The sequence below is a fragment of the Lissotriton vulgaris genome, chromosome 6 (assembly GCF_964263255.1).
Source record: "Lissotriton vulgaris chromosome 6, aLisVul1.2, whole genome shotgun sequence".
NCBI classification, from domain to species: domain Eukaryota; kingdom Metazoa; phylum Chordata; class Amphibia; order Caudata; family Salamandridae; genus Lissotriton; species Lissotriton vulgaris.
This window is the reverse complement of record NC_141694.1, coordinates 1,072,928,203-1,072,947,899: the sequence shown is the minus strand read 5'-3', so window position 1 is coordinate 1,072,947,899 and position 19,697 is coordinate 1,072,928,203. Positions and strand designations below refer to the sequence as shown.

At 48.4% G+C, this 19,697-nt stretch overlaps 1 protein-coding gene across 1 annotated transcript in view; it reads right to left on the bottom strand.

Annotated features, from left to right (window-relative positions):
• The window catches only part of TBP (TATA-box binding protein), a 285,823-nt gene that overhangs the window by 243,126 nt on the left and 23,000 nt on the right, over positions 1 to 19,697 (bottom strand). The window contains exon 2 of the mRNA XM_086927138.1: positions 563 to 814. Within this exon, the coding sequence (XP_086783264.1) occupies positions 563 to 613 (51 nt within the window). The 5' untranslated portion in view covers positions 614 to 814. The remainder of the gene's footprint in view (positions 1 to 562; positions 815 to 19,697) is intronic.

Genomic DNA, 19,697 nt, shown 5'->3' with positions numbered 1-19,697 from the left:
GAATTCACACACCCATGGAACCTTTAGAATCCCCCTGATGTTGGGGTGGAAAGAGGATGCAAATTTGAGGTGTATACTATAAGTGGACATAAGGTTTGGGGGCAAAAAAGGGCTCAGCATTTGGATAGGAAAAGTCTCAGAAACTAAGGGGATCAAGGTAGCCCAGGACTTGAACTGTCAATATTCAGCTGCTCTGCACCTAATCTAAATACTGGACAGCAGCCAAGATAGGACCTGTGATGGTGTTCACTTGAGTTCTAGAGAATATTTTAAACAGAAGTAACAAAAAAAAGATTCAGTTCATAAATGGCACTGACAGCCGCACCCTGCGAAAAGGCAAGATTCAATTAAGAGTACTGAGCACAAGGTTTATTGTTATTAAGCATGGACATGAGATTTGTTTTGTCCCTCACATTCATGAACAAGGTCATCTATTTCCGCAGGATGTCTTCACATTTACACTGATATTTTTGTTGACGTCTCAATCAAAATAGCCATAGGTCCCAATGAAAAACATAATGTGCTCCCCAAACAACTTATCTGTCAAAATGCACGTACATACCTGTGGGGATGCCAATCCTTGGTATGGTGGCAAGCTGTTGTTCTGATCCATAATTCTGTTTTTACCTCCCACGGAGGGAGGCTACTACTATTTCCACTAACTGTACCACAGGTTAGCAGTAGTGCTGGTGTCTGTACATTCCATTAAAGCATCTTCAACATTAGTCTGATAACATCAGTCAGCATCCAACATTTGGGCTAAACGGATGTAATAAAAATGAGTATATGTTTAGCATCAATCTAAAAGTAAAACCTGCAAAAAGATAAAAAGTAGTTTAATTTATTAAAGTTTTCAAGACACCACAAAACAAATAAATCACTGATATTTTTAACCTTACATAAAGAAAAAACATTTAAAAACTCAAAACAGATTCACAACTAAAATGTGGTAGAACATTTCGAACTTCTGGTTAAGAGCATGGTTTCTACAGCATAAAAAAACACTTCAGAGAAATGCAGATACATCTTATGTTCAATTACATCATATAGGGGCTGACTGCAGTGCATTTATCATTACAGGAAATAGCACTAGTTTACATGCCTTTGTTAATCTACCCTGAAATGTTCAACTCTATATTAGGAAAAGCACCAAGAGGGCAGTCCTTTCCATTTGAACGATTAATTGAACATGAACTTTTTTATTTTCAATTTAGATGTTTGGAGCCAGTTCAAAAAGGATGCAAGTATCCATAAACATATGGTTTTCTTTTACCTTGTTTTCTACTTAAACTTTTTTTACTGCACACAGTTACTACGATAGTAACAATCTTAAAACAATATTCACTATAGTTTTCCCAAAAATATAAAGAACTGGATGTTATGTTAGGGATACTAAATGGTTACCTCGATCGGTGGCATGCTCTAATTTGTTCATTAACTCAAAAGACGTTACCATCCAAGCAATTGAAACACTTTCAATGTAATGGAGTGTACAGCTTTGACAGTTACAGGAATGAAAATAATTTGTGTATCTTATATTTAGGGAGTCATACTGCATGTCTTACATATCTCTGAAACCTTACTGTTTTAATACAAATGCATATTTGTATAACACGAAGTGATTAACATTAGACATTTGAGATTTTATTTAAAAAACTGTGTGGATTTCAATATGAATAATATAGGTCTCGGGGGGGGCAGAGCTAGCTCGGGAGCGTGATGACTGCCTGAGCCCGGAGCTCCGTGAAGCCATCTCACAATCCGGCCATAATCCTGCAGCAAGGGCAGTGTTTCTGCACATAATATTGCCCCTGCAGCGTCTGAAGGGGTCCGGAGGCGAAGGAGTGGACCGGCCCCTCGAACACTGACTCGCCGAGTGACAAAGCGAGACGGGACGTCTACTAGTGGCTAGGCCGGGGATCCGCAGCCCACAGTGACCCGCGAGGCTGAGCTGCGTCGCGGGACGTGTGGCTGGAGTGTGTCCCTGGTGCCGGGGGGTGGGGGGCTGTGGCGAAACGACCCCAGTGGGAGCCGTAACAGACACGGCAGAGTGAGGCGGAACAAGAGACTGCCACGGAGCCAGCGAGGGTCCGCTGGAGGAAGACAGTGAGTGTTAAAGCAGCAGAGGGGAGTGGAGAGGCCTGGGCACTGCAGCGCGCCGTCTAGAGCCTGGTGGTAGTGGCTGGATGCAACCTATTCGGGTGAGCAGCGGAGGCGAAGCTGAAAGCCTGTGGCCCCCCCTGTGAGAGCATCCTTGTGTGTGTGTACAGGGAAGCGGAGGCCCATACAAGACGCTCACGACCCAGCTCCGTGTGATCCCGGCACTTTTGAGGCTGGTTGACAACAAGGTGTGGAAGGTTGGCCTGGAGTCCGACTGCGGCCTGGTCTCCCCGGGACTGGCCATTGCCCAGATATAGCCTGGACTGCGCTACAGGGCCTACAGTGGGATTGCTCTGCGCTAGTGGAGACCTGAGTGTGGATGCACATGATTGAACCACTGTCTTTAAGAACTGCAGAGTGGGGGCGGTGGTTGAGTGGGCCGGGCCAAGGACTTCCTGCCTTACACAGAGATTTTGGCCAACTGGTCTGAATATCCATTCAGTTTACCACTCGGGACGTTGGAGCTCCATACTGGTCGTGCACTGGTGGAGGCATGGGAATCGGAGTGGGTGGCGCTGAGTGTCACTAGCTGGCGGAGGTTGCGCGTCACGAGAAGTTAGAAACGGCGGGCAAGCCTTGTCTGCTTTGGGGGCGGCCCTTGCCCTGTCATTGGTCTTGGGAACGTGTGTGATTGAGTGCTGGTCGTCGAGAGTGGGCGCCCACAGCGAGCATGGGAAAAGGTGACAAGACCCAGTCTAATTTGACTTTTGAACAAAGGCGATCCAAGTCTGAAGACCCCACCCCCGGCAGGGGAGCTGGGGCGATGGCGCCAGTACAAGAGGCCGCCGAAGAGGATATACGATCTATACTTAAGTCCATGGAGCACTCTCTGCAGAGCCGCATCACCACCTTTGGTACTAAAATAGACGCTTTATCATACAGGATGGATAGAATGGTGGAGCGATTGGATAAGCATGCCGAACGACTTGATATGTCGGAGAGGTGCCTCACGGAAGTTGAGGAGGCACACAACACCCTTGACGCTGACCATAAACAATTGGGTAAAGTCATACGCAACCTGCAGGAGAAGACAGAGGACATAGAAGCGTGCTCTCGGCGCTACAATCTGCGACTCGTTGGCCTTCCGGAATAGACGGTCACAGGCAATATGGAACAGTTCATGGAGAAATTGCTTGTCGCGCTGCTGGGGGACGATGTCTTCTCAGCAATGTTCATAGTGGAGAGAGCGCACAGGGCTCTAGGGCCTCGCCGCCGCCGGGCGCTGCCCCGCGCCCAATAATAGCAAAACTACTTAACTACCACGATCAAGATGCTGCCCTCCATGCCGCTCTGGAAAAGAAAGTCCTGAAATATGAGGGGTTGGAACTCTCACTGTATCCCGACTTTACTTCTAGAGTATAGGAGGCTCGCAGACACTTTGTGCCACTTAAGAAACAGTTACGTGAGTTGGGTGTGGATTACGCCATGTTGCATCCTGCGAAACTGCGAGTGAACAGACAGGGTAAGTCTCATATCTTCACGGACCCTAAGGTCTTGCAGCAGGCTATCAAGAACTGGACTAAAGATCGGAGGACAGATCGGAGGACCAGCCCGGTGCAATCGCAGCAAGAAGTGTTGGAGGATGCTGCGCTGGACAAACAGGATTGATAATTGCAGTGGACACTGTTAGAGCGCTGTGAGAAGGGGCGGTGGGTGACATTTGAAAGTGGTGGGGCGCAAAGTGATTTGCATACAGCACCGGAGCGAGCGAGCCCGAACCCCAAAAGGGGGGGGGTTTACCCCCCCCCCCCCAAACAAAATTTGGAAAAAAAGAAGAAAAATCGTGCATTTTCAAGCAAATTTGAGAAAGCAGGAAGGTTAATAAAGCAATTGTGAAAGTGCAGTTATTACATTAATAGATGGCATAACATAGGTAGCTGCTTATTCAGTATAACCACAGAGCTTCATACATACCGTCCTATTATGCTCAGGTGCTGAATTCAGACTATAAGACTTTCATGGAAATCTCAGCTCTAAGAGACACTGCTTGAGGGCCTGGAGAGGGACCATAAATAACCTCCAAAACCTGCCAACTTCTTCTTAAGTGATGTCTGACTCCTGAATGGCAAAGACACCCACTTGCATTAAATATGTGCATCTCGGTAGGCGCTAGGGGGCGCACAGCGGAATGGCTGGGTGATTGCTCAGCTCCGCCGGACGACTTGCAAAACCGCGTCTATAACCATGTATCTTCCCCCAAGATCGCCGAACAACGCAGACTCAGGGATGTGAGGACCTCTAACCTTGAATGTGCAGAGCGACGGTGCCTACACAGCGAGCCATTGATGTAAACCAGCAACATCTTACGAAATTACCGGCACAAGTAGACAAGATGGCGGCCGGCGCCGCGAGCGTCTACTAAACAACGAGATGCTGCGACCCCCTCGGCACCTATGGCTTGCCCAACAATGATCAGCAGGTACTAACCATGTGTACACTGGATCACTAATTGTGCAATTGTTGGATGACCAGGGGACGACACGTGAAAATCCTGAGTGGCCCCTTTAAGAAATCCTACCCGGCGCTGCACAAAATGGCGGCGCCCACCGGCATAGGGCGACTTGTTGTCTGACCCGGGGACGTGCAGCATCAGCACTGGACCTAATGGATAGGGCACTGTGGACTGGTGCGATTCCCGCCGAAACCAGCTCTTTGGCACAGGAGCAGGAGTAACGTCCGAAGCTCGGGGGAGAACTGAGGCATGGGACTTATGCACTCTCGACCAATGGAACACGGGATACTCTGTACGCTGGTGTGAAGGTACGGAGTGCATTCATTAGCATCTGCCTCCCATTGTAAACTGTGCGAACCCCTGAATCCGGGTGAATGAGAAGTTTAAATCTTGGAGGCTGCCGCCTGAAATTCGGTAAAAATTGCCGGCGATTGCCTACAGCTGAGGAGGCATTGAATTGAGGTGCAGAGATCCGGGCGGATGCTTGGATCATATGACGATACAGCTGGGGCAACGTGAAGCAGATTGATGAATGGGCTAAGCACAGCATAGTGGAGCATAAACCGGAGCAGGGAGGATACTCACGACGCAAAACAGACCACTGGCAAGGACACCTCACAGTCCTGAGGTCGTTACGCAATTAAAGGCGAATACACTCAGGGTTGCTGTGCGAACAGAACCGTTGCAGCGGAAAGAACTGCATGTTGGCGGCCAAGTGAACGTTTAATATACACAATTCAGAGCAGTGCGGAGGGTTGAGCTGCATTAACAGAACTGATCAGGGCAGATACCCAACTCTGAAGAACCATACAAACACACAACCAGACAGGCTCCCTGACGGATCCTGATAGACAGGGGGACGAGGGACAGCAACGGTGGACTCTGTAGACTGCTGTGCGGTGGGGCCCCCCGGATTCGCCGCTCAAGGTGCAATTGTGAAATCAACGACCAGGACCACCAGATCCGCGCGACAACTGGCGATCAAGGGCCCTCCTGAAACATCCAGAATGGGAAAACCGGATAAGCAACAACAGAAAATCTCCTTCGAGAACAAGAAAACGCCAAAAAGCACAGAACACGCGCCTGAGGGGGACGGGGCGCCAACTATGGAACCTACATCCAACATGGAGAAGATACTGCTGTCTATACAGGCCAATGTACAAGATATCAACGGTAAACTGGAAAGCCGGACGTGCAGAATGGACGGAATGACAGACAAGCTGGAGAAACATGGCGAAAGACTAGATACTGCCGAATCCAGACTCTCCACAGTGGAGGATGAATCGCACGCCATGACTAGCAAATGTACAGGTATGGAGCGCGTCTTGGAGGTGATTAAAGCAAGGGAGGAAGATTTGGAAGCGCGCTCCAGATGCAATAATGTACGCATCACGGGCCTGCCAGAGTCCACAAATACGGGCAAAATGGAGGTCTACATAGAGCAACTATGCAGAGACATCTTTAGTGCAGAGGCGCTGTCTCACATTTTCATAGTCGAGAGAGCCCACAGATCCTTAGCAACCAAACCGAAACCGGGAGCTACGCCGAGACCAATTGTGGCAAGAATACTCAACTACCGTGACAGACACCATCCTGCAGTTGGCTCGTGAAAAAGGGAAGATCACACATCAAGGAAACACCCTAGAGTTCTACCCAGATCACACGGTGGCGGTACAACAAGCGAGGAAGGAATTTGCAGCCGTTAAGACCAAACTCAGAGAGTTGGACGTGGGATATTCCATGCTGTATCCAGCGAGGCTACGTGTAACTTGGAATGACAAAGTAGTGGTGTTGCCGTCCCCAAAGGCTGCCCAGGAATTCATTAAGAAGGTGATGCAGCAAAACAAGCAGCGGGCAAGAGACAATCAGCATACGGATTCAGACGACGTAGAGTAAGAAGGGGGGTGTAATTCTACTGGCTTATGGTAAGACTCACTTTTTCTATCTCCCCAGACGCCCGGACGGCATGGACCCAAGGGGCCTCAGAATTGGAGGCTCTTTGCTCATGTGCAGAGGGTCTGGCCCGAACTCAAAACCCGCACAAATAGGGCTAACTACAGGTTGACAATAGGTCTTCTAACCTAGTTCGAAAAGATTGAGCGACGTACACGTGATGTTGGCGTTATGCCATGGGCACACAAAGGGGATAACTAAAGGGGCATTAACGCTTTTCTCTGTGTAGAGGGGTGGGTACATGATTGGGAGCCAAGACGCACAAACTGTTGACATGATACCAGTACCAACTGCCATGAACTTTTCCTACGAGGTGCCGTCCTGACATCACGGGACACCAGCTATATCGCAGGACACTGTATACTGTAACATGGGATTGGTAGTTCAGAGGGTCAGGATAAGGTGGTTCCTGAACTGTGTAGCGGGGCAGGTATAGACCCACAGTGGCGAACACCTTATGAGTCTGATTATCTGCTGCCCCCACAGATCCTACTTTGGTTCGAGAGGTAGTAATAATGTCCACTAGGGCCGAACACATCCCGTCAAGCGTGGCATCCCTGTACCCGTTTATTTCTATCCTAAGCACTGATAATTAACAGTTGATTGCCCTGCAGGGGTCATGAACTCATATCTCTGTACTGTTAATCTGCTAGAAAATTTACGCTGGCGGCCCGTGATGTATGAGGCGGTGCACTTTCGCTTTACTGTGAGGATGTCCAAAAATGGGGGTACCTAGACATCCAAATAATAAGTCACTATGTTTCAAGATTCTGTTGATTCTTCGGACCCACCCTCCCCTTGGGATGATGTAACGTTGCTCAGATGTGCAGTTAGACTCACTAACTGCCGGGTCCTACATTGACTCACCAGAGTATCCGGGGTCTGCGGGTGGAACCGAGAGGGATGGACAAATTACACATGCATGTAACATAAAATGAGTTGTGTCCCGAGCGGACCTCCAAAAGGGTAACCCCCACTACAGTTGTTTGTATTTAGCTATTTCCAAGGGAGGTTTCTGATGGGAAAGTGGCTTCGGCAGAATTGGGTTGCTGGAGTGGGTGGGGGTGGGGGGCATGGGAGAGTTGTTCAAGTTTTGAGACCGAAGCAGATACCACATGCTCAAATACGGGGTGTCGAAGGACGGGGGACTAATGGGGCACAATTGTTCTCGACTGGGGGTACGAATCTATGTTTTGTATCTGATTATCGTTTACTACTGAGATGGACCCCCAAGTTTTATAGATGGCACAGGTAGCTGGAGGTACCAGTAGGAATCAGCTCAACCTCCTCACGTGGAATGTCAGGGGTTTAACACAGCCAAAAAAAATAAGACAGGTGTTTGCCTACTTGAAAAGATGGGAAGTGGATATAGCTGTGTTGCAGGAGACACATATTGCACCTAACACACATACATTAATGGGAGGACGTTGGTCGGAGTCCTCGTACATGGCTAACTATTCCTCTTACTCGAGGGGAGTGATCACGCTAATCCGTAGAGGAGTGAACTACACGATACATAAGGTTATAAGTGATCCCAATGGCAGATCGGGCACACTACGTGGGCACAAGGTAACACTTCTCAATGTGTTTGGTCCGAACACGGACGCCCCAGATTTCTTCCAAGAACTGTGGGTGCATCTCCAAGAACTAGCGAACACCCATATCATATGCGGGGGGGACTGGAACGTGACGATGGTGGAAGGGGTTGACCGCTCTGCACACTCATTTGAACCCCATAAACAGGCCAGGGCTAAACTTCAGCACATACTTTCAGACTTATCACTGACAGACATCTGGAGGCACAAATACCCTGATAAACCAGGAGCCACACACATCACCGCGGCCCATCATAGCTGGTCACGCTTAGACTACTGGCTAGGTACAGACGGAGTTACGTTGTGGTCACTTGAGATAAGAATCCTACCCAGGTCACTCTCAGACCACAGCCCTGTGATGCTGGCTCTCGTACTCCCGAATTATACCACGCCCCCATTCCATTGGAGATTTAATTCCCGCGCACTCACAGACACGGTCTACGCAGACACTATTCACAAAGCGATCAAAGAATACTTCACACTAAACGAACCTGTGGTGGAAGACCCGGGACTATTATGGGAAGCATTCAAGGCTACGATACGTGGAGTGTGCATGAGCACCACGATAGGTATTTTAAAAGATATCCGGAGGCAAATTGAACGTTGTGAAACACGCATGCGGGAATTAGATTTGGCCTACGAAACCACCCAAGATCTCACCCTGTTGGGAGAATTAAGAACACTGCACTCAGAACATCAGACTTTCGTAGATGACGAAATTAAGTACTTGGATAAGAAACACTCAGCCAGACTGTACGGCGAGGGTGGCAGACCAGGCAGGGTACTGGCGGCCAAAATTTGTGATGGCAAGGGACACACTCCTATACTACGTATTAGAGCGGATGATGGCTCGCTCCATACACAGGCTACAGACATCTTAAAATGCTTTGTAGAAGGGTATGAGGAACTGTACAGGTCACGACCGATAGCATCAAGGGACGACATTTTTAATTATTTAGAGAATGTAGCAATAGGATGGCTGTCGGACGGCCAGAGGGAGCTACTAGCGTCACCCATAACGGTTGAGGAAGTAACTGAAGTAATTGGGTCTCTCCCTAATGGGAAAGCACCAGGCCCTGATGGGTACACTAATGAATTTTATAAAAGATATGTGGACCTTATCGCCCCACACATGGTAGAAATGTATGGAGCAGCATTTGAACAGTCGGAATTACCCCCAACATTACGTGAGGCGGCAATAATAGCGCTCCTCAAGCCTACCAAAGACCCGGAGGTATGCGACTCCTATAGGCCGCTTTCACTTATCAACGCTGACTCTAAGATATTGGCGAAGTTACTGGCCACGCGACTGAAACCACTAATGACAAGTCTGGTCCTACCTGATCAGGCAGGGTTTATACCAACGCGCTCCACTTCCCATAATACTAGATCATTATTCGCCCTTTCACATTATCTTCAACCAAACACAAAAGCAGTGGCGGTTATGCTAGACGCCGCCAAGGCCTTCAACTCCATTGAGTGGGAATATTTAATTGCTATTTTACATAGAATGGGGTTCCCCAAACGGTTTGTACAGTGGGTGTCACTCATATACACCAAACCGAGTGCCAGGGTACGCATCAATGGTTATGTATCAGACTCATTCCATATTCGACGTGGCACCAGGCAGGGATGCCCGCTCTCACCCCTGATATTCGCGCTGGCACTTGAACCACTAGCCTGTGTAATACGTCAAAACTACAAAGAACCGGCGCTTCAGTTCCCATCCAGGCCATTACATATCTCACTATACGCCGATGATATGCTGCTATATGTCCGCGACCCCAACACACATTTAAATCCAATATTGCGTGAATATATCAAGTTCGGTGGACACTCAGGTCTGGCCATAAACTGGTCCAAATCTTCCATTATACCCCTGACTGATACGACAACCCCCGACGACACTGAATATCCTTTGGAGTGGCAGTCAGACCCTGTGAGGTATCTAGGAGTGTTATACCATAGAGACCCCGAAGTGGTTATCAGATCTAACTATGGTACGGTAATATCCAAATTGGAAGATAAGATAACACGCTGGATACAACTGCCCCTATCATTAGTGGATCGTGTAGCGATTGTGAAGATGAACATACTACCTAAACTATTGTACCTCTTTAACAACATCCCTATTGAACCACCAGCGGAAGTCTTCCGCCGTATAAAATCGCTTGTACTGAAATTGATATGGGCTGGGAAACAGGCACGCGTCGACCTTCAGACACTAACACTTCCGTATATCAGGGGGGGTTTCGGGGTGCCGGACTTCCCACTGTACTACCTATGCGCTCAAGCGCAATACGTGGCATATTGGTTCCACAATATACCATACCTCACACACACTGCTATTGAGGAGGGAGATGCGTCACCGATACCATTGACGGCGATACTAACTCATGTCCGACAGCCCCTGCATGCGAGGGACATCAACACAGTTGACGCCACCGTTAGGGCTTGGAGAAAGTTGGGACAATTAGCACATAAGACGCCACTGTACGTGCCTGCGATGCCTTTACATCACCATCACGCTATATCGGTCACGGGGGAAGCTGTGGGCATGTCCCTACTGCGACAAGTGGGTATAGTGAAAATGGGTGACATGTTTCATGAAGGTTCCTTTGTAAACACAGAAGACCTGACATTTATCCAAAATAAAACGCCCATGTTTCAGTTCACGCATTATAGACTGAAGCGTGCAGTGCAGGTCCACAATCCATCATTTCCTACTGAACCCGCTAGCCTGAACACACTGCAGCTGGTTATTACAACACAAGATCTGTCCCACCTAGTGTCTAGATTATACTCCTCAGCACAGGCTGAGATACCGCACACCACTGATAAAGCCAAGGCAAGATGGGACGGGGTACTAGAGGAACCACTATCCGAAACTGAATGGCAGCAAACCTGTGCCTTAACACCAATCCTTACTCCAAACGGTAATTTAAGAATTATTCATTACAAGTTTGTGCATCAGGCATATTATACACCAGCACGTATGTACAAATTTGGACTACAGGATAATGACAGGTGTAAAAGATGTCAGGGAGTGGGAGCAGGGTTTGCACACTTGGCTTGGTACTGTCCTGCGATACATGCTTATTGGATGGAAGTAGTAACTGCACTATCCACTATGGTGGAGGTTGAGATAGAAGGCACAATCCGCACCTGTCTACTGGGTATAGTTCCGCAAATCAGAGCAACGCGGCGTAAATTTTGTGCCATAGCCTTGTTGTTGGCCAAGAGACAGATTGCACAATGCTGGCACAGCAAGCAAGTACCCAAAATATCCAGATGGTTGCTAGATATGGCCAGCTGTAGAGACAAACTACTGACCTACGAAGAAGAGTTGACAGCAAGATCCAGGCCCAAAGACTTCTGGTGTTATCTCACGGACTATGTATTGTCCTTAAATACAGGCGAGGAGGATTGACTCAGATGTGAGAACTACTTGCTAGGAGTTGTGCAGCATTCGGTCCCACATGTCTATAGACACCCTGATGCAATTTCATACTACTACTGAGCAAGGTTGCTTGTGAGAGTCTCATTTTTATGTTACTAGTTTGTTCCTTGTGTGTTTATAGTTGACAATCTACAAAATTATAAAAAGTTTAAGACCTCATGATCTGGACTGTACTGCCGGAATTAACGTGATTATGGTGAGAAATTTATGTATAACACATCGCTATATCCTGTCTATTGATTTGCAGCCATGTGGCTGTGTATAATTGAAAAAGTGTAATAAAGGTCTTGCAAAAAAAAAATATAGATATATGTGCATCTCGGTGGCAAGAACCGGCTACATGGTGCACACAAAGATCACGCTAAAAGTTATGGGCACACCGAGTCCACCTCGAAAATAAATACCAGCTTGAAATACCATGTTTTAACAGTGTGGCTCGCACCATGCACACACAGCTTGAGGCAATTAAATAAAGGCATGTCAGTTGCAATGATTTAGATTATCAGCTTTCACCAAGTGCTAAAACAAATGCCGTCCTAAACAATTTGTTGTCATTCATTCCAAATTTATTCCAACAATCAATGGCATACATAACAGCGTAACAGCGCCATGAGACCCAACAGGGTGATATGTCTGCGCTCAATAAAAACCATTAATAATAATAATAATAATAATAATAATAATAATGATAATAATAATAATAATAATACAGGGCTCTCTCAGTCTTCCTAGTTCCACGCTGGCAACTAAATGATCGCAGGGAGTAACCTGGGCCTTGTGTTGGAGTCAATTTATGACTGAGTCAAAACTGCAAGAGCGTCAGGCACATGGGGCTTAGAGCTGCCAAAGGGCCACCCTGGGGAACCTATGTGGCCAAATGGAAGGCCCATGGGACAAAAACAAGCCAAACACTAAAAGCACCTCCTAGGGGAACAAATGACAGCCTTTTCAACCGTAAACCCAGTACATTATGCACAATACTTACCATGCATGGTATAAGACACAATTTTGGATTCAGCATTTAATCAAAAGCGCGTGTCAGACCAACCAATTAATTGGATATATTGTCGCCAAAGAATCCATCTCCTGGATGACTTTGCACTGTGCTATAGCCAGAGCCACTGGAATTATGAAGAATGGAGAACCAAATTATGTGGCAGGCTTAGTAAATTATGCAACAAGAAAAAGCAAATTCTGCAGCGTAATGCTGCATATTTTCCGATAGTATTTCTTTATATTTTTTTCAATTATACACTTGTTAGCACTGTCTGGGCATTTGTTGTACCTCATTAGTACCTGTTTAACACCCTAATATAGCAATGAGCAACAGAAATTTGACCAGTCAAGCTTGCAAAGGGTCCTCCACTCAACGGCAATATGTGTAGCTCCGTTTTGAACCATTTGAACCAAAAACACATTTTAATTTGTTACCATCAGCAGATTAGGCGGCAGATGATGAATTATGTGGGAAGTCTCTAATTATGCGAAAATCGCCACAGCCGCACAACAACACAATTCCATTCACTCTGACACAAGCAGATGAGCGGCAGACCAAGGGACCAAAGGGCATACACGCAGATGACAACAGAGCTGTATTTCTTTGTGTTTTTAATGCTAGGTAGTACTGTTACTCAACAGCACTGAGCCAACGAGCCCCGTTGCTGTGGTGGTAACTCCTGCCCTCCCTACAGGTAAGGTAAGCCAGGTATTGTGCGCTGTCTGGCACCACCGTGAATGCAGGTTCCTATGTCTGTGCAGGGAGCTCTTCCTATGCAGATCTGTTTATGCAAGCGGAGGAAGGGTGGGGGGCGGAGGAAGGGTGGGGGGCGGGGGATTTTGGAGTACACAGCTAATAGACCAGCAGATGACCCACAGTGGCAGCCTCCCAGGCCACACTGATGGCCGAGAGGCGGTCATCCTGCTTTTAAAATGGGTTTAGTGGTCATCTGCAATGCGAATGATCCCACTGCTTCGACGGGCAACCAGCTGGAGGAGGGGTACACGTGTTCATACCACGATGGCTTATTCCAGGAACTTCGACTTAATTGGTTTTGTACAGCGTCACATGCTGCCTTCTTGCATCTTTAGAGAGCTTTAACAGTCGCCATTTTCAAAGTGGTGTGATGTCCCTCTAATGGGTACGGGATGGGCTTTTGTGTGCTGGCTCCAGGTCTAAAAAAAATAATCTACTAGGACACTAATTCAAAGTAGAGAAAGTGAGTATTGTTTTAAGTGATAATGTGCTTACCCAAAGCATTTTCAATGGAACTTATTTTGTGTAATTATTAGTAACCATATAAAAGCAAGTGATTAGCGAGTGCAGCTGTTCAGTATCACAGTATTATTCAGTAAAGAAGTTGGCCAGCTCATAACTCTGACTAAATAGTGACATTAAATTAGTAAATGCAAGTGCAAGATTAGATGCTCAAAATGAGAGACATTTCACCTTCAATGGGACCCGGTGTCACGTTCGCGGCACTTGCCGTTCCCGGCCGAAACACACACAGAACGCCGGATACTCACTTCCGGGCGGAAGTCGGGACACGGTCCAGTCTTTCGATGCCGACCTTCCACACCGAAGCACTTCCGGGGGAAACGCATTTCCCGCCGGCTCAGTGCTTCGGATTCCTTCCTGCTTCCGGATACGCCGTTTGTTCTCAGGAGCCCGGAGACGTATCGCGGAAGACCCGCACCGAGCAGGAGCGTACTCCGGTTCCTGCTTCGCCGCGCTGAAGCGCTTGCTCATTCCCTGTTCATTTCCTTGCCTTTGCTACGCGCAGGAGCGCCAGTAGGGGACATTAGGAGTACACCGCTCTGGATCGCTTGGGTGTTCTCTTGCCTTTGCTTTTCTCTGCCTGCGCGTAGCGCTAGTAGGGGATACTTGGAATACACCACGCTGGATCGCTTGTGTGTTCTATTTGCCTTTGGTTTTCTTGGTCTTTGCTACGCGCAGGAGCGCTAGCAGGGGTCAGCTTGGATGTGAACCTTGCTTTTGGTTTTCTTGGTCTTTTCCACGCGCAGGAGCGCTGCCTATGGTTTGCTTGTGCCTTGGGAGTACCTCACCACACAGGAGTGACGTCCTGGAGTGCTTCATCTTTAAGGCGTACCACATCAGGGTGGTACTGTAAATATTGATTTGTGCCTCACAGCGCAGGAGTGCTTTATCCCCGGTTTTTCCTTTGGAGCTTCAAGGAGTTCGGAATTTAACAAGAGCACTGGTGAGTTCCCTACAGGCTCGTCCTTTTCTGTGTGTGTTTAGGGTCTGTGCGGGCAGAGGGAGGTGTTGGCTTTTCCTTATCAGGTCTTTTTCTGTCTCCCCAGTTAACGCCACGGTCTACCCCAGCTCCAACACCACACCAAGCCTCTACGCTATTTCCTGGCTCCCTTCCCTGCGCCCATCTCATCCCTGCTGGGTACCACAGTCCACAAGGGTCAGGTGGGTACAGGGGCGGTGGCTCTTGTCGTCTCTGCGGAATTTCTTCACAAGCAGAGGTAAGCTTGTGGGGCATCTGACAACCGGCACTCATCACATATTTTCACCCAGATTATAGGAGCTGTGACTATAACCAGTCACTGATTTTACACAGCAAGCCAGCCTACCCATTCTAAAAGAAATATTTAGAATTATTGTCCAGGAAATGTTTTGAAAAATATGCCCTGGCCAGCAGTGCTTTTTAAACCATGCCCTGGCCCGTGCAGCCTACCTGTCCTTCAACCTCCCATCGGCTACTAGTCTTGCACCAGGAAGCAGTGCAAAGGACAGGTCCTAATTTTTTTATGGCGCCTAGGTGCGACATGGAGCCAGGTTCGAGGTGAGGCGCTGTCAGTCTAGGTAGATACTGGAAGTGACTGTGGGACCACGGGAGATAACGTGTTAACCACCGTGCAGGACAGATCGAAATACAGGCGGAGACCCGGCCTAACATGGTCATATTGCTGTGTTTATAGGGTGCACGCATACTACATAAAATTACATACATACATACTACTCACTATTATCAACGACGACGGCCCGGGTGAGGTCGACACTGTCTCTGATGAAACCAAACCACACAGAGGGCACACAGTCACAGACACGAGTCACCACGACGAGTCCACGACCATGAGGAGACTAGGCTGCTAAAACCGGATCCTGGCTTCGACGTCAGAAGCCTGAGCAGCGCAGCGCAGCGCAGCGCGAAATGGCCAATCACTGCATGACTACATCCAAGTCAGACACAGTGATTGGCCATTATGGAGTGCTGCTGAGCAGCAGTGCACCACCCACGCGCGGCATCCAATAATGGATTGCTGCGCGGTGACCGGCCAATCCTGGTGCTGCATGCAGCACCAGGATTGGCTAGGGGGGCACACTGTCTGCTCGCCCTTCCTAACGCTGGGGGCTGCTGCCCGTCTAAACATGCACCCTCCTGGTCACTCACTATGGGGGGGGACCAGTCTGCGCATGCTTGGGCTAGTTTCAGCCCCAAGCTTCACATGCGCGCTAGGGGTACCTCTGCTACAGCGCTGGTGTCACACTGTCAATCAAGCTGTGCAGGACAGCCCCCCCGTGCGCAGGCAGTCCCGGTCAACTCGGGTGCTGCCCGGATTCCAGGCGGGGTTCGGCGGCTCATGAATAAATTATTGCTGGTGGCGATTTTTTTTAAAATAAAATTAGTTGAACAATTGCCTCGCGGGTCCATGTGGGCTAGTGGGGCTACGCCCCTACGCCCCAATGGACGCACCGCGCCTGGCTGTGAGGTACTGGAGACTACATAGTGGGGTGGTCAGCGCATTCAGATGTAGAACTTGGGATGGAACTCTGCAAGACTTCTAATTATGGGGGGTGCGCTGCTGATAGAAAAATAGGAATGATGGGGTGGCTGCGAATATGCGAACTGGTTGCTGGGTAACGGCTGGGTCTGCCTCACGTACACAGGCTGCATGTAACAGGAATGGTTCCGGTGTCTTGGGGAAGTCACTAGGAGAGTAAGTCGGGATTAGAATATTGCAGTATGTTATGGGGGACTGTAAATCCGACTGTGGGGGTTCGACGCTGAACGGCCCAAGCTGAAAATATGATTGAAATGGCACACTGGAGCTGGGGCCAGTTCTAATAGTTGTTGATACTTGCTGAAGTTGGACACGCGGGGCTACCTTCGCTCACGTGTGCCTCGCACTGCTGTTTTCTGCTTGGAAGGGATTCGGGGGGGGGGGGGGGGAACATGGAGGAGTGGGGTCGGCAGTTTGAACTACAAGCGGCCATGTTGGGGGAGGTCTGCTGTGGGAGGGGGGGGCGGTTTCGTGAGGGGGTTGGTGTAGATGTTGGGTGTTTATTGAGTGGTTGCAGCGAGGCACGTCAAAGTACAAATTTGCTCACTTCATTATATGCACTGAATGCGCAATAAATGGCAAGTGAACAGCAGGGGTCGCGGGCACAGGGGGGGGTAATAAGAACTTTGTCATGGAATGTTAGAGGACTCAACGATCACCGTAAGCTCAGGAAGGTTTTGAGCTACCTTAATAGGCAGGATGTTGATCTGGCTCTTCTGCAGGAGACTCATCTGCCACAAATGAGCATGTTGAAATATAGGGGGCTGGAGGGCAACATTAACTCGTCGAGTTTCACAACACATGCTAGAGGGGTACTGAACTGGGTTAATCCCAGATCCTCGCTTAACCTTACAATGCTTAGAGCAGACCCTGATGGCAGGTATGTCATATCTAAGTGTACGGGACGGGGTATGGACTTGCTAGTAGTGAATATATATGGCCCCAACTTTGATTGCCCAGAGTTTTTTAGTGACGTAGCTAGGACTGTTGCCCGATGGAGGGACACTAAGATCCTTTGGGGGCGGAGACTTTAACCTGGTTAGAGGTCCGGACAGGGACAGATCAGCGGGTCCCGTGAGGAGCCGGTCGGCGGCTGCCAGAAAGCTGGAGGAAGTCATTGTATGTTTGGATGTATGCGACGTGTGTCGGACGAGGAATGGGGAGAAAGGGGGCTATACACACTACTCGGCGTACCACAACATACACACATGCATTGATTATTGGATGGTTTCTAATGCATTGATTAATAGGGTACGACACTATTCGGTGCTGCCGCGCACACTCTCGGATCACTCTCTGCTATTGTTGGTATTGGAATCCCCGGGCAAGCGATTGCTGCCATTTACGTCGAGGTTCCCTCCTTATTCCTTATTGGACACAGTGTTTAGGGAGGAGATGACTGAAGCCATTGATACCTTCTTTGACACCAGTGCTGGCTCAGTAGATAGCTTTCAAACCATTTGGGAGGCGTTCAAGGTTTACATTAGGGGGGGGTAGCGATGGCTAAGCACTCGGGGGTGCTCAAAGCACTACGCAAGACGCTGGCTGACCTGGATGGGAAATTAAAACGCTTAGAGCAGCAACGTATTGCTGGGGGTAATGAGGCCCTGGACGCGGAAATTAAATTGGTGTTGGAGGAATATCATGCTGCCGCAGATAGTGAAGTAAAGCATTTGAGCATGAATGCCACGGCGCGCGTGTATGGAGAGACAGAGAGGCCAGGATCTGTTCTGGCCCAGTTAATAAAAGCTTGGCGTGGCAAAACTCAAGTTACGAAAATTAAAGCGGAGGGCAAGGAGCTTTTGACGGAGGAGACTAAGGTGGCAGACCGCTTCCGACAATATTATGCAGAGCTATACAGTTCCTGATCTACGGGACGGGTGAACAAATAGCCGAATATTTGGAGCATATTCAACTTCCCTTTCTCCCAAACCCACACAGGGAACTTCTAATGCATCCAATAGAAAGGGACGAGATAATTGAGGCTGTAGGTAGCATGAGAACTGGTAGTGCTCCGGGGACGGATGGATTGATAGTCGCATTTTATAAGACGTTCCTTGAACAATTGCTCCCACACCTCCCAGTCCTGTTTGATGATGTGTGCAGCGGCCACTGCGCCTCCATCCATGAGGGAGGCTATGCTGGTAGCCATCCCCAAGCCGGGTAAACCGATGGATGAATGCAGTTCGTTCCGCCCTCTGTCTCTTCTTAATGTGGACATAAAAATATTTGCGAAAATCTTAACCACCAGGCTTGCTCGGATGGCACATATATTGGTAGCCCCGGAGCAGGCAGGATTTATCCCGTCCAGGAACTTAACATATAATATTCGTACGGTATTTGGTACGATGCAGCATATTCGACAGGAAAACAAAGCGGTGACTATTAGGTAGTGTAAATTGACCGGCAGGAGCGTGTCTGCAGCAGTGAATAGTTCCTTGTGGAGACCATAGCAACAGGGTATACGGGGATAGTGGCCGTTCTGGGCTGGTCACCAACACGTAGTTTTGCGAGCAGCAACCTAGAGGGCCATACTGTTTTCACAGAACCGGGTGCTAGTCATTGTTCTTTAAATTGTACTGTTTCCCCTTTTTTTCCCCCTACCTTGCTGTTCTATGCCGCCTGCCCGATTCAGGATGTTGGCTAAATGGCTGTGTATAATCATTCAGTGAGTGAGTGAGCGGATAGTATTCTGCTCAGATGGACCGAGTTTACAATGACATGCTGTGTAAATGTCAATTATTGCAATAAAATGTTTTTAAAAAAAATAATATAGGTCTCAATTTCAAAATGATTGTTTTTGCCATTCACCATCATATTCTACGTCAAAACTAGAGGCTCGGATTATGCTTAACTCTTACTTTATAGTCTGCTCAGCAGCCTTATCAACATGTCAAATACAGAAAAGACTACAAATCCCAGGAGCTTTGTATTAGAACCAGTAACAACCATAGAGATAGTCCCATATAAACAGTAGCAAGGAACAGTACTTCCTTGTTCTTCGCTGCTCAGCACCCAGTTAAGTGCCTTTCCTTACTATTTATTCTTGTCTGTTTGAACCCTGTTGCATACCTCGTTGGGGTGCTAGAGTGAAGTTTGTTGTTAGTCCTGGCTTTGTGCTGCCGTGCGCGCTGCTTCTCAGTCTGCGGACACTGACCGGTCTTCTCACAGTTTTTTCCCCTGCAGGGGACCTGCTCTGCATTCCCCTCGCGCCCGGCCCATCGACTGAGGCGAGGCTTCGGCGGAAGCACAGTTTGAGTGTTTT